We start from the raw sequence: 16,529 nt of genomic DNA on the forward strand, positions 1-16,529 counted from the left end.
ATTTCTGTGCTGCTAATACATTGCAGACAGAATTAAATTCCTTTTCACTTTTGGGTGAAACCAGACTTTAAAATTCATTTTAAATGCTAGAATTTGAGTTTGAGATCCTTTCACTTTTTTATTTATTGCCCAATTGAATTTCTGAACCTTTTTGACTTGACTATGGCAATAAAAGTGTTTAAAATTTCCATTATAACGGATAACAAAGTGCTAAACTTTTAACTGGAATTCTACGTGTTTGTGCTTTGCGGTCTTAGTGATTTGTCATGTTTCCATTTAAAAATAAAACTTCCAGACAACGTGGTCTTTTGATCTGAGCTCATTTTTAAAATGCCACTTGAATCCTACCATCCTGTCAGAGAACGTGCTCCTTCCAATAAAACCCACAAGGGATTCTTTTTTATTTACATTTGGATCGTCAGGTGTTCTGTACTTCCTTCCGGTGAGATGAATCGTTAGTCGTCCATAAAATTATTCTTCACTAATGTGTGACCCCACAGCATTTTATTCACACAGGTAGAATTATTCATTCCAGCTCGAATTATTCAGTGGGTGTGCAAACTTTTGACTGGCATTGTACTGTATATGAAATGTTGAAAGTTATATTGAAAAGTTGGTGCATGATGTGTGAGTTTCTGAGATCAGGGTCAGTGGCTCATTTCACAGGCAAAAGAAAGCAATGTTAATTCTTCGTTCCGTTCTTTAGAGGTGAAAATGATGATTAAACCGAATCCACTCCAGTATTTCAGCAGAAAATTGTCCAGGCTCTTAGACGATTTAAACATTTTAACGGAATATACTGTAAAATAATCTGAACTCCGATGTAGCGCTCTGTCCTAATTCAGCATGAGCTGTCTGCACTGTTCTAGCTGGTTTCCTCTCCTGTAGCACTTTCTAACTTTATTCTCGTCCTCATAACTCTCGTCTAACTTTAGCTCTAACTTTGCGCTCTGTTTTCTCTCAGGTACTGTAGGAGAGGTTGAACTTTTTCCCTAGCTGCAGTACCTGTATCTAGTGCAATCGACCCTGGTGGAAAAACCACATGGGTATATGATATATGATCAGGGAGAACATTTACGTCTAACATTCATATGATAACTATTTTTAACAGACATAGACATTTCATTCATTAGATCATTAGTACACTGTCGTAGCCTAGAAAGGCAGTTAGGGAGCTAGGGGATTTTTCTGGCCAGCTACAATGAAAGGCTCAGGCTTTGGCAAATATTAAGCAGCCCAGCAACTTATTTGTTTGTTTATTTATTTATTTAATGAACCATCACATTTTTGAGAAAGGAATGATTTCAGTTAAGCGCAGAATGGTTTACAGCTGTTTGTAGAATTCCTGAGCATGTCTGGTGCAAAAATTATTGCTCAAATATATAAAGCATTGCCATTATATACCATATAATTTTATAAAGTGTCTTCTGTGTATTCAGTGCCACTGCTTCATTATATTTTATCGTGTGATTGATTAATAAAATGTAATTGTTGCAGTGACAGACTTTCATTTTTTTATATTGGAGCTTGATTCTGATTGGCTACTGAAGGCAGTGTGTGTCATTTATGTGCAATAAAGTATGACTGTGTGTGTCATTTATGTGCGTGTAGAAATTCTACATTGGTCTTTTGAAACTATTCACTTTCAGCTCATGGGTACAAACCAAAATGACACCCTGATTTTCAAACAAACTTATGTTCAGCTATTTACAGTTTCAGGTGTGTCTTATTGTAACAGGTACAGGTACATGCTTAATAAGTCCCTGTAACAACATTGAGATATTGCATTTTTCATAATATATTAACGTTCTACAGTTAAAAATTAAATATCAGAGAACAACAGCTGATATAAAATAAGTTTTATTAGCTAATTGCAGAAACTCCAGTACCTTTTTTTTTCCTTTTCCTACATTAAGATGTTATAATGCAGTTATCTTTATTGAAAGTATGTTTGGACTTAATTTTCCTATTGAAATAGATTTTTGGTTCATCCTTATACCTTTACATGTCTGTTTTTTATGTTGTTAAACTTTCTAAATAACGGATTACGGCATCAAAATCATTAACTAGCACTGACCGAATTAAAAGTTAGATCCTGTCTGGTATTTTATTGAACTTTATGTAATATTTATGTACTATATTCTATGTGCTATCCAAATATGTTTTTATAGTTTGTACTACACACCTGAGTTTGTGTGTGCAGTTTCTAATACCAAGGGACTGTAAAAGAAAACATTACCAAAACCAGAGTTTCAAAAAGTGGCAAGTGCAGAATGATACATTAACTATAAAGGACAAGGCAAGTGTGACACGGTATATACGAACTATATGAAACAAGATCAGGAGAAACCAGACTGCAGAACTGCGGAAAGCTGACTGCGCAGATTACATCAGATTGTAAAGCAGTTGTTTTCTCCTCTCGAGCTGCGCCCAAACTCGAACTCTCCTACAATCTAGCTGCTTCCGCTCCAGTGCAGGAGGCTGTGAAGTTTGATTCGTCTCTGCATGACAGTAGCACTGAGCAGGAAAGAGGAAGAAAGCAGAGGAGCCCAGGCTGCACTTTGAATTTTATTCTGTCACCTACCTGCCAAACACAGAGCTAGAGAGGAGGAGAGCAGAAGGAACATAGGCTGAGAATGACTCCCAAGTCATGCGTGTTTAACATTACCCCTGCCGTGTTAAAGAAATACTTCACCCATGAATACAGATGTGGTCCATGTTGAGGTTCACTTAGCATTTGCGCTTATGTGCAGAAAGCTCACTGACTCGTACGAGCTTTGATTCATTATTAACAACAAAGGCAGCGCACAATGACTCAGCAGTGCAACACTCTTAACCTTCTGTTGAATTTCAAAAACACAATAGTACTAAACCAATTCCTTTGGACGTGCGTTAAAAATGGCTGTAACCTCAAAAACCCTGCTACCTTTGTGTGTTTGTCAAAGTCTTGCCATAGATACGATCAGTAAGTATTTGTATTTGACAGCAGCTAGAAGGACTCAGCATCTTTCCCTGAGACGTGGAGATACGGACAGAAGCTAATTAGGGGATATTGCTCAGGGGGATATAAAATAAACAGGGCGGTTGGTTTACCTATATGTTTTATTCATTTCAGACAAGGAGAAGCTTGTTGCTCGGCAGGAGTAGGAAATAAATGTGAGGCGGTCTGTAAGTGCGTTACTTCTCTTATGCCACAGTAATCGGAATGACCAGGACATCACAATTGTTATCATAACTATTTTAACCAGTTAAAGTTCGTTCCTGTTATCACTTTTAATTTAGCAGCTATATACCGCCATAATGGTCTTGCAAAAAATATCATCATATCCCATAATACTATGCTTCACATACATTGTGCTGAAGTTCATTTGTGTAAGAAATCTCAGGGCCAAGATCAGTTAGCATATTGCTCTGAATTTGAGCATGAATGCTTAAGCGTTTATATCCATCTACAGTCAGTGATAATGATAGTGTGATGCTACCTTTAACCTAAAGAACAGTTACGTCTAATAAGAAGTACTGTTATATTTTCATGCTCTATTGTTATAGAACAGTGTTTTAATAAAGTGTTTATTGCACACAATCACAACTAATGAAGTGATTATTATTCACTTGGCATAACACATCTCTAGTTGTGTAAGAATACAGGTCTTAACGAATAAAGATTAATGCGCATTATGTGTTGTGAGTTTTAGCTGAAACCCAAGTACAGCTCACAGAAAAATCAAACATCTTGTTGTACAATATCTCTCCAACAGTCGGACCCGTCGTTACTCAACAGCACCGTAATTGATAGAAAATCCATCACTATACCATTAAGAAATGTGAAAGAACCATTCAATGTGCCGTAGACAAATTCTTTTTTAAGAGGAACTGCTTATGTTCCATAAAATGAACTCAACTCGATTTTAGCTGCTCGTAGCTTAGACACTAGAGCTGACGCAACTTTCTCTTTAGGGGAACCGTTTCTTTCTTAGGAAGTACAATTCATCTCTGCCACCGCGTGCCCTTTCCAACTACGCAGTGTAGAGTGTGTATGTGTCTGTTTACCAGGTTGTGTGTGTGTGTTCTGCTCATCAGGTAGTGCTCGTGTTCTGTTCAGACAGCATGCAGCCACAGAGGGATAGCAGAATCCTCTGATGGGCTCATGATTAAGGCCGGCGAGCATCGCATCACATCAAATCTCTCTTCTCTCATTCTTTCTATTGCTTGCTCTATTTTAGCCAGTCTCTGGCACACTTTCCCACTTGTTCTCTCGTTTTCTCTCTCTCTCTCTCTCTCTCTCTCTCTCTCTCTCTCTCATCCTCTGATGCCTCTAGTGTTTGCTCTCTTTTGCTTTTATTCTCTTGATCTCTGCTTCCTTTGCTGCTGACAAATTCTGAAAAAAAAAGTTCTTTTATCTTTTTCTTTGTTACGTCTGAAGTGAAAATGTGTTTTGACTGCTGCCTCTTGATGTGTGCTGGCTGATAATTAGAATTTTAAGATATTTCTAATTTAGAGTCACTAACACATTATTAGTACATGTACACTTTCACTTCAGATTTCACCTTTTATATTTATTCTTGGCTTCTCAACATTTACTGCTTTTTTCTATATTGCATAGTTCTAGAGGTAATATTGTTGACTACACTGAGTAGAATAGGGAATTAATACTATTGGGAATTGCATAGAAAACCTGCAAACAACAAACCCAAAAACATTTACTATATTAGTATAACTCAGCTTCGTAGTCAGGTCTTCAACAGCAATCATTTGACTTCGGCAGGAAGGAATTAGCATTGGGTCTGTGGTGAACTCTTGGTTGCTTGATTCCACTCGACTATAAACTGTTGTAGAAAGAACATTATTCACATTTACATTATTTACTGTCCAGTGTAACTCAAATGAGGATGAGGTTCCCTTCTGAGTCTGGTTCCTCTCAAGGTTTCTTCCTCATATCATCTCAGGGAGATTTTCCTCACCACTGTCGCCTCCAGCTTTCTCAATAGGGATCAGTGTAAGAGATATATAGTAACTTCATTTTAAACTTTACAATTTTTATTCTATTTATTTGTTTATGTAAAGCTGCTTTAAGAGAATGTGAATTGATATAATTGCTAAACAAGAAAACTTAATTAAAAAAAAAAATAAATAATAATAATAATAATAATAATGAAAAAAAAAAAATTAAATCAATCAATCAATCAATCAATCAATCAATAATAATAATTATTATTATTTTTATTATTATTATTATTATTATTATTATTATTATTATTATAGAGCAGTGGTGGCTCAAACAGTTAATGCCCTAGGTTGTTGAATTGGGGAACAGGGTTCAAGCTTCAGCACTGCCAATGCCACTGTTGGGCCCCTGAGCAAGGCCCTTAACCCTTGTGAACAAATTATTTCACTGTACTGTAATGAACATGTGACAAAATAAAGGTTTCTATTATTATTTTTGGATTTTCAACACTAAACATCCAGTGAGTATAAGTTCTGTGAATTAAAACACCTAGATTTGATTTGTGCTGACAGGATAACAAGTGTGACTCTAATAACCAGTCTTTACAATGGTGCTGAGCAGAAGAGCATTTCATAACATGTCAAACCTCGAGATGTGGATGGGTTACAACAGCATAAAAACACATGACAGCTTCCTCTCCTGTCAGCCAAGACCAGGAACCTGAGGCACCAGTGGGCTCAAGCTCAGCTGCACTGGATAGCTGAAGATTTGAAAAAATCACCTTGTCTTATTTAAGTCTTCAGCTTCCCAGTTATTACATCTTAGTTTTTATATCTTAGTAGGGACGAAACATCCCCACAAGGATCATGATATCTCACAGTCTTTGTAGAACCATTATAACAAGGGGACGCTTTAGAAAAATAAAATGTAGGTATAGCATAGCAATTATTAGAATGATTAACTGTTACGTCAGTTGAAAGCCCTCGTAAGGATAGTTTTTAACAACGTTATAGGGAGAGTTTGGATGCAGTCTTTGCACATGATGAAGCCATTAGAGTAAACAGCATGTGGCAGACACGCATGGCAATTCCTTCAAGCACCAGATTACAGAAGCTTAACGAGCAGCTGTGGACACTGATAATGGACTGTGTGAGTGTGAGTATGCGTGTGTAAGAAGTAGATATGTGTGTATGTGTTTCATATGGTACATATAACTGAAGTGTGCTTTCCCATGCTTGTGAGTGACAGGCTGTGTATCAGAGTGAAGCACGACAAAGCAAGGATGTGAAAGCAAAACCATGGAGCGAGGAGCAAACAGGTTTTTGAAAATATGCCAGATTTTTCTGGCCAGCTACAATGAAAGGCTCAGGCTTTGGCAAATATTAAGCAGCCCAGCAACTTATTTGTTTGTTTATTTATTTATTTAATGAACCATCACATTTTTGAGAAAGGAATGATTTCAGTTAAGCGCAGAATGGTTTACAGCTGTTTGTAGAATTCCTGAGCACGTCTATCACTGTACCAGCTTTAACAGCAGCTCTGACTCTATATTGCACCGTCTTTCTCTTGTTTAGTTCCTGGGTGAGGTGCCGGAGAATGCGGTGGGTGTCGTCGTGGCCAATCTGACCGTGCGTGACAGAGACCAGCCTCACACACCCAACTGGAATGCGGTCTACAGGATAGTGGGTGGAGACTCCATGGGCCACTTCACAATCCACACTGACGAGGTCACCAATGACGGCAGAGTCACTGTGATCAAGGTGTGTGTGTGTGTTGCAAAAGAGAAGAGGTCTTTTAGTTTGGCCAAACGTCTAACACAGACCAATCATGGGGATCTGTCGGCTCATGTATGTGGATGAAGGTAGTTTTCTCCCCAGGTGTGTGTGTTCCTGTTTATTCTTATTAGCAGTTCTGTCTTCTGTTCTCCTTAGAACTAAACAGAGGAGCTACCGATATTAAACAGGGAGTGTGATATTTCTTGAACCTCACAAGTTAAACAGGTTTCAAATACGGATTTTTGGGAGCTTGTGATCATGTGGGAGTAGCCTACCGTTTTGGTTGGAACTGAAGGTTCCATCGCCTCAGAAATTGGATCATCCCATATCCTATCGGCTTATATTTGTGAATATTTGTCTGCAGATATCCAGTTCTTCTTTTCATAACAAGTCATCTCTGTTTGTAATGTGATATCCACACTAATCTACTTATTATTAAGACCTAGATATAAAATGACACGGTGTGCCACAGGTCTGCGCCTCTGCGGACATGTGCACAGGCAAAGCTTCGGTGCTGCTTCATATCAGCAACACAGTGTCTTGGTTACCTTAAGGGACACAATTAGGGAAAATCTGATGCTGATGATAAATTTAATGCTGTCTCCTGCTGTTGCTTCGTTCCTTCATGTCACTCGTGTTTATGTTCCATATGTGTGTAGCCAGTGGACTACGAGAGGAACGGCGCCTTCATGTTGACCGTGGTGGTATCTAATCAGGTGCATCTGGCCAGTGGCATCCCTTCATCTCTCTCGTCCACGGCGGGCGTCACCATCTCCGTGCTGGATGTGAACGAGGCCCCCGTCTTCCCCTCCAACCCCAAAATAATCCGCTTTGAGGAGGGAGTACCTGCTGATACCACGCTCACCATATTCGCTGCTCAGGATCCAGACCGCTTTATTCAGCAGACTGTCAGGTATGATGTTTGTGCCTTTTCCCTAGTTCCAGCTCACTGTCTAGTTATTATTGTTCTAACTTTGTTTTAATTCTTTACTTTCACATCGCTGGTGAATTCTTAATTCTGATCGGTCAGAAGGTCATGAACGATAACAGGTTTATATTAATTTATTGTTTCCAACATACACATGGACTTTTCTGGTGGATGAGACACATTAACACATTTAAAACACAAACACACATATTGCTATATTGTGATGGTGAAGTTTTTTCTGGGAGGAAATGTTTTTTTGAAGGAGTCTCCATGGTCGGCAGTTTGTAAAACTCTCAGAGGTAAATCTGTAACCTTGTTTTCCAAAAGAAACTCTTTTTCATGGAGGACTTGTCACTTTTTCCTTGCCTTCAAAAATGCTGGTGAGGGAACGACGGCTTATAATTGCTGTGCTGTGATATTCTGCAACATTAAACAAATGGATGAAATCTGTAGATCTTGTGTAGATCTTTATTAATTCAAATGGTTGATTATGTTCATTTTACCCTTGAAAGTAAAAATATGGTCTTTGGTGTTCTTTTATGGAAAACTACATGGTTTTAATATTGTATCATTAAGAAATATGTATCATACGATGCAAATAGTACAGTATATGTACTTGGTGACTGTAAGCATCATTTTAGACTAATGCAGGGTTTGGAGATTTGGAGGATTACACGTTTTTGGTTTTACTGACTACACCACAGTATTGTGCTTCTCTTGAAGGACCACTGGGGTAGTTCTGCTTCTAAGTACCATTAACTATGTAATACATGCTTTTGGTATATAATACACTATCAAGTTAGAGTGTTTGACAAGTGCAAGTTTTTTTTACAAATCAGGAACTATAATTAGCATAATTTCAACATTATTATGTCAGCTAACAAAAAGCGAAGTTACGACAACAGTTTTCTGTGATTCAGCACTATTTCTGCCCAGCTGTTTGACTATGACAGGTCATCCTCTCGAGTGTCATTTGGTCAAAGCACTACCTTCTAAAATCAATGAAATATTCAGAAATGCGACACAACCAGGAAATTAAAACAAGACACGACAAAGCTTCATATGCACAATCCATTAAACACATTTTGACCTTAAATATCGCACTGTTTGTATCTGAATATTAATACAAAATAATTATGCTGTGCTTCTTCTTGTACCTGTATTAGGTCACTTTAAAAGTGAATGTCTCTATGCGTCTTTCTTCTAGCTGTCTTGTCATATTATGGGAATACGCAGACATAAAATTGGTTAAGTATTTTAATTAACCTTTAAGACAGGAGCTACAGTATGCAAGTCTAGGCTCTGTGGCACCCGAAGTAGTCTGCCAGAGGAATACATATGCTAGACGACCTTTACTTTAATCCCTAGGAAGTTGTTCCTGTCTCCCTGTCCCATCTTATTAGTTTTCATGACATTATTCACTGAAACAACCTGTAAGGTTAAGATTCCACTGGAAGTTTTCTTACATAAAAACACATACAATAATTTGTTTATTGCTCTTAGTGTGTTTATATTTTCAAGATTGCTTATTGCACCAACTCCGTTAAATGAGAATAAACACGCCTGTGATGTTTTTATTACATTATGCATCCATAATGTTATGTAAATCTATTCTTCTCCATGTTATATCGTCTATGTTGTGTGCTACAAATGCTGATCATCTACTTTGACATAATTGTGCTTTTTTTTTTAAGTCATTGTTTTATGTTTAATCTCAATCACAGACCTCAAGGCTATAAAACTGTTAGTGTTCATTCCTCTCAAAGCTCAGCATGCTTTCAGACAAAATACATGAGCCCCTATCACGCTTAAAACATTATTATTATTATTATAACTGTGTCTTAACCTTCTGAGACCTGTATGCTACTGTTGTGTACATTACAATTTCTACTGACTGTTTCTCTTAATTCATAGCTGATAACTATAAATTTAATCAGTGTTTTCAAGGAAGCCGTTTGGCAAAAGTATTATACCCAACAGTCCTCATATAAGGTTGGTACAATAAATATATATAGACAATGAAGTGTGAGAAAATGTTATGTCCTCATATGAGGACATTCGGGTCTCAAGAGGTTAAGCACAGGTGTTAGAGGTTTGTGTCATTTTGTACAATGTATGTTAACAGTATGTAAATTGGTTATGAATATAGCTATAATTTCAGCTTGAAACACTGAAGCTTCATTAATACCCGTGTCTTTCCCTCTAGTCATGCTCTGCTGTGTTTTCAGAGTATGGTACAGGTTCTCTCATAAATGATGCATCTGACTACACAATCCATCTGACAGCACTTTGTCTCTAGTGTGTACTGTGAACATCTTCAGCCATTTCTCCCCACTATTCTTTCAGTGGCTTTAGGCTTTTCGTCCTAGTGATGCTTCTCTGGGGTAACTCCTGGTGGTTGGACATGATCAGATTGATGCTGACTTTTTCCTCTTTATTACAGTGTGGGCTTTCGTTATGAAAATGTAAACCGAAAGGAACAGTTCCATTTAATTCCATTTTTATGGTAAGGTAACAGATTCACAAAGTAGCTTTATAGAAATCCAGATGTAGCTTTAGATATTTAATGAGCAAGCCAGAGGGCAGGGAAAAATCTCTGAGACGACATTAGGACGAGCTCATGTACTAGATGACACTAAATTATAAATCATTACAACTAGAAAAGCAAAGTTTGTTAAAAGGTTGGTCATTATGAGCAGTATTTGGATCAGGAGTCCTGGGATGAGCCACAGGACAGTCTTTATGATATATATGGTACAAATCTCGATTATCCAGCTTATCCAAACAGTCCTCTTCCTTCTCAATCTCCAGAGATATCAGCGCTTTAACTCTTGATAATGTACCAGTGATGATGATGTGCATGAATTCGCTATACAATAAGTTGGCAGAGATGTTTTGGCTCTAACGTGCTATCTAATGTATCCTGCTTTTAATCTTTTAAAGCAAGCTAATGCAGCAGTTGCGTATGCAGGTCCTTTTGGTGAATGTGAAGTATATTTGTACTTTCAGACAAGCCTTATTGACCAACATGTGGAAGACGCTCTACAGGTTAGAGTGTGTTACATAGCAGAGGCTGGCTAACACAGCAAAGGCCAAAGTGAAATAAAACGAAGAGGGGAACGGGTAAAGAGCAAAAAGTCGTTCCAAATTATAACATATTAACTGACAGCCCAAAATCCTTTTCCTCACCCCCTCCTGCCCTTAGCGCGTGACTGCTCTTACGTAACTTCACTTGAGCCGTTCTCACTCCAGCCAAGAGTTCACATCACAGTGACTGCTTAATGAGCCACTGCAAAGACTGGGCCAGAGTTCAACCAATAACCTCACACTAGGAGGCAGGGCATTTGGGATCTTTGTTAAACACTGTCAGATTATTAGTATTCAAGCACATGTTTAGAAATAATACATGCTTCCAAAAACCGATTTAAAAATGCGGAACCATGAAAATCTCTTTTTGTAGACTGTAGAACATTGTTCCATTATAATATCCTTCTATAAGTTATGTGGACAGAGTGTAGAGTTTAAACTTTCGCACTTTTTATTTTTGTGCCCGTTGTGCCCTTGAGTAAGTTAGTATGTTAGTGACGATGTCTTGTTGCAGATATAATGCAGTAACCAACTCTACCTGAAACACAGTCCTGACTATATTTTTCTTGTTAGGTTAAGACTAAAACTAAACACTTGCTCAGAGATATGTGCTCATTTACATTCCCAACAAATGCAGTATCCCATTAGTATAGTATGTCCCACCTTTTGTTCCAGTGGTGATCCCCATGCCAGCTGCAGCTGGGTAACAGTTGGTATAGCTGCTTTTAATCGACATCCTCTTGGTCCCAACTGTGTTAGCTGTCAGGAAACAGGGCAGAGAGGTCACTTGGTAATGAGCTGAACCAGTCCCAAGTACCCAGCCCCAATTCTCCCTATGTGACTCGTCACTTTATCAGTTGTGTCCTTTGCAGTATTGATCCTACTCAAACATGCGTGAGAACGTGACTTTACTGTCTCCGCAGCAAAAAACGTAGGCCCTTCGATGTCTGAATGAGAAATCAAAATGTAAGGACCTACCACTTGCATGTTAAAAAATATTCAAAATACATCCTAACTGTACCCTTAACTCTCTATACAAATATTGAGTTGTTTATTTGTGGGTACGGAGCTCAGGTTATGGATTTCTTTCAGGTTTGTGTGTGTGAGATATTGTCTGGGATGCCATTTTCACTGGAACATGGTGTATTTGTTCTCTGTTGGTGTACAATTGGTATTTAATTACATTTAATTAAATATATATGTAGGTCACTTTGAGCTGTATTACAGAGAAGGATTTAATTTTATTTTGTATGTTGTTCCTTTGCCAGTCAAATAGATTTTTTTTTGGCAAAAGGAACTACAATTTTTTAAAAGTAGCTCTAAAATATGCATTAGCAAGCTAATTATTTGGCTATTTGTCAGATATTAAACATCACCCATCGCAAATTGTGAACATCTGTCTGACCTTGGGCACTATACCATTAGCAAGCTGTGACTGTCTCGGAGAAGTTCCAGTGCATAATTTATTCAGTAGCCTGTAAAATAATCATGTGTGAGTACTGATATTTTAGGGTAAATAATTCTGCATTCCTGCAGATCCTTATATTAAGCTGTTCAATGCTGTCATTCTACTGGCCCTGAGTGTCTGCTACAAGACCTTCGATATAAAACTATTTATTATTAAAAATTATGTGGAATACATAGTTTTTTTATATTCTGTGGGAAATATTGCAGAACATTTGATTGAGGCAGATTTTTTTATTTTTTAGGTATTCTAAGCTGTCTGATCCTGGAAACTGGCTCAGAATCAACAGGACAAATGGCCAGATCATGACGACAGCCATATTGGACCGGGAATCACCTTACGTGAAAAATAACGTTTATGAAGCGAGTTTTCTCGCTGTAGATAACGGTAAGCCATTGTACGTATGTTTGTGGATATATGTGAGTATGTGATTATTGTCTTGATGGGACACTTTTCGACAGCTGAAAACAATTTGTCTGCTCTCTGTGTGAGGCTTCAGCAAGCTTTCCACAGCCAATCGACCGAAAGCCCCTTAACAATCGAAAGCACACGTTTTCTGGCGAGATTGGATTTTTGCCTTTATTTGCTCCACTCCGCCACTGCGAAGCTTACACAAAACTCAAGCCTAGACAAAATGCAATCAAGGCGCACCCGCAAGTTCATTTTGTCTGCGGCCACCAGCCAGGACTGCCATATCGTTTTATAGGTCCCTTTCCTCCAGGCTGAAAGAAAAAGTAAAGTTAAAGAATAGATTGCTGACCAGGGAGAACAATCTTCAAAGCTGCGAACACTTTAAAATGAAACTGCACCAACAAACAAATTGGACAGATTCTGCAAACTGGTTCTGTTTTGTCCCCCCTCAAGCCTTTACAGACGTTCTAAACAGAAATCTTTGTTAACCAGTCTGTTAGATCTCAACATGGGAGTGAATTCCTCACAGTCTACCAGTCTGAGACATTTTTCTCTTCAAGTCAACCACAGACTGCATGGTGGCAGGCAGCATTTGACTGATACCTGCACAGGGTTATTTCTCTGAATCGATCTGTATCTTATTTCCCTCATGTTGGAAGAAGTAGATTTGTGAGTGTGCACCAGGCTTCTATAAAGCCCCGCATTTGTTTGTCCTCGTCAGACTCAGCCATGGGGAACAGATGCATTTGTTTTCTCCAGGAAAGTCATTTTGCAGAGATGTCGTCTGAAAGAGCACGTCTCCATTAAAGATAAAAAAGGCGTGTGAGATATTTATGCGTCATTTAATTTGGCATATTTGTCACCATAGGGAGGTTTTAAGAGCGATGTCGGGTGTAAAGCACTCCATCAACACCTCAGCTGTCGCACTCGTCCCAGTACTAAGCCTCAATTTCCCTTTTTTGTGTCTTTGACTGCATCTCTGATATTTTTATATTTCCTGTTCTCCACCCATCATGTTTATTTGTATATTTAACTGGTTACAATTCTATAGGTTTTAATTTAAGGGAAGTGTTGCTATTTTGCCCCTAGCTGTGAATGAATGTGTGCACAGTGCCCTGTGATGGTAACCTATTCAGAATGATGTTTAGGCTCACACTCAGTGTTCCCAGCTTACAGACTGTTAATGAAAGTTAGATTGAATTTGAATTTCACTTGTTCTGGTGAGTATGTTGCATATCCAATGGCACATGACTGAAAGGGCTGAGAGTTTATGATATCAAAAGGACTAGCAAAAGGTTTTTTGAGTCTGCAAGGTGATGCTATATGCATTCTGCTAAAGGACACCAGAGATGTGCAAGATAGCCATGGCACTAGGCAGAGGCTTTATAACAAATGTTCTCTTCCTACCAAAAGTAAGTTTATCACCTTGGGAAAAAAAATGCACGTGCACATTTAATCTCTAAATCTGTCCATCACCCTTTCTTTTGTGTGCGTGTCTCTTTCTTATACACAGGGTCTCCTCCTGCGACAGGAACAGGCACTCTGCAGATCTATCTGATAGATGTAAATGATAATGTACCAGTGCTGGTGCCCAGAGAGGCCCAGTTGTGTGAGAGGTCACGACCCAGCTCCAGAATCAACATCACAGCCTCGGATGCTGATTCTGAGCCCAATGCCGGGCCATACGTCTTCGAGCTACCCTCGTTCCCGCCCTCTGTTCGCCGCAACTGGACCGTCTCACGTCTGAATGGTGCGACACTTGGTCTACTACCAAAAATTTGAATCAAAATGTAATGTGGTGTACTTTAAATCTCATTTAAGGTAGCATACTATTCCTTACTTTCTAATTAATAAAGTAATGAGTTTTAAAGGACATTATTTTCACAGGTAAAAAGATACATAATGCAGGTATAAAAGACTTAACTTTGACGATACAGTGTCGGTAACAATTTAAATGCAAGTTTAGAATGTAACTGAATACAAACACAGGGTACAGAATGAAAAGATCATGGTGTTCAACACAATACAATATTCAGTATATCTCATTAATAATGCTGAAATCATGTGAGAACAAAAGTAGCGCAGTTCTAGGCTCAGGCTCCTCAGATAATCGTGTGCATTAGCTGGATCTGTGGTACTGTAATAAACAGCTTGGCTAATTTGCTTGGATTTTAGCCTGTTTTAAATCGTATAGCTTACGGCTTCTTTATTAACATCTTTATACATGTCAATAGCATTACATAATAAAGCATAGCAAGGGTAAACACCACAAATTCAATTGGTGACAAATAACCTGAAGTGTTCCTTGAGAACTCCTTCGTTATTAAATTGCTAAAAAGAAAACCAAGTGATTATCAATCCAGCTACCTATTAATGTATCTGTTTGTTTGTTGTCCAGGTGAATATGCTCAGCTCAGGCTGAGGATCCCATACCTGGAGGCAGGTGTGTATCGTGTGCCCATCCTGGTATCAGACTCGGGCAACCCTCCCCTAACAAACCGCTCCATCATCAGGGTCAAGGTGTGTCCCTGTGATGAGCATGGAGATTGTACTTCACTTGGAGCAGTGGCATCTGCAAGTCTGGGCACGGGCGCCATCATCGCCATCCTTATCTGTATCATAATCCTGCTCAGTAAGTGGAGGACCTGGGTGGATGCATGACAAATAGATCAATAAGATAGTGTAGTAGATGTATCAATATCATACATGGATGGGTGACAGAGTACGATATATAACGATTAAAAGGAGAGCTTGATAGGTGGTGGATGGACTGATATACTGTATGGATAGATGATTGCTGTACCCCAGCCTTCTTACATCCAACAATCAGAAAGTTCTATGACAGAATAGGGTGGGTGGATGGATGGATGGATGGATGTCTATAGGTGAGTGGAATACATGCAGTGAGGAGTGGATAGGTTAGTTGAGTACAAGTATGGCTAGACTGCTGATACGTTAGGGTGAATGTTTTGATAATTAATTTAATAAAAGGGTCGTAGAATGTAGAAACAGTACAATTAATAGACTGACAGGCGGATGGATGAGTAACTAATTCATTAGACTTGTACTGTATTACTGTCATCCATGTTATGACTGCCCTGTGTTGCATTGAACAAAACAAAAAGAAAAACAAAAATATAGCAAATTAAAAGACACATCATCCATCAAAAAGTATAATATCAGAACTCTGTTGTTATTTGTTTGCAGTTTCTAAATACTAAATGTCTAGTCAAGAAGCTTTTATTGTTAATGTGTGTGTATCCACAGGCATGGTGCTGTTTTTTGTGGTGTGGATGAAGCGGAGAGAAAAGGAGCGACAGACCAAACCGCTTCTTATTGACCCTGAGGATGATGTTAGGGACAACATCTTGAAATATGATGAGGAGGGAGGTGGAGAGGAGGATCAGGTTAGGCTCATGTACACACAACAGAAATGATCATGATTACAATTCATATTTAAATTCGTATTTAAATGAAGACTGGTATAAAAAGAACTTGTACAGAAGGTGACAATGTATGTTGTTTTTGTTTTTTTTTAAGAAAATAACATTAAACTGCTTGAAAATAACATGAAACTGCCTGTATTTCTGACTAAATGCTTTCTTTTCATTAACAATGAACACAAATGTTATTGTAATAGAGATCACTGTAAGTATAGACACTCTGGTGTGCTACTTTGGAATACAAACGGTGTGATGTGAACAAAAGAAATGCAGAATCATTGCTTACAGGATTTTTAACCATGTTGTAGGACTATGACCTGAGCCAGCTACAGCAGCCTGAGACTCTTGAGCACATCATGAGCAAACCAGGGGGAGTGAGGAGAGTAGATGAGAGGCCAGTCATCCCGGAGTCCCAGTATCCCATACGCCCCAGCATACCTCATCCCGAAGACATTGGAGAGTTTATCACTGATGT

At 38.5% G+C, this 16,529-nt stretch overlaps 1 protein-coding gene across 1 annotated transcript in view; it reads left to right on the plus strand.

Annotated features, from left to right (window-relative positions):
• Positions 1-16,529, plus strand: part of cdh4 (cadherin 4, type 1, R-cadherin (retinal)) — a 180,311-nt gene that overhangs the window by 161,058 nt on the left and 2,724 nt on the right. The window contains exons 10-16 of the mRNA XM_060858591.1: positions 6,520-6,705; positions 7,380-7,633; positions 12,445-12,587; positions 14,125-14,361; positions 15,010-15,243; positions 15,879-16,018; positions 16,363-16,527. Coding sequence (XP_060714574.1) covers positions 6,520-6,705; positions 7,380-7,633; positions 12,445-12,587; positions 14,125-14,361; positions 15,010-15,243; positions 15,879-16,018; positions 16,363-16,527 — 1,359 coding nt within the window. The remainder of the gene's footprint in view (positions 1-6,519; positions 6,706-7,379; positions 7,634-12,444; positions 12,588-14,124; positions 14,362-15,009; positions 15,244-15,878; positions 16,019-16,362; positions 16,528-16,529) is intronic.

The sequence above is a fragment of the Tachysurus vachellii genome, chromosome 22 (genome assembly GCF_030014155.1).
Source record: "Tachysurus vachellii isolate PV-2020 chromosome 22, HZAU_Pvac_v1, whole genome shotgun sequence".
Lineage (NCBI taxonomy): Eukaryota > Metazoa > Chordata > Actinopteri > Siluriformes > Bagridae > Tachysurus > Tachysurus vachellii.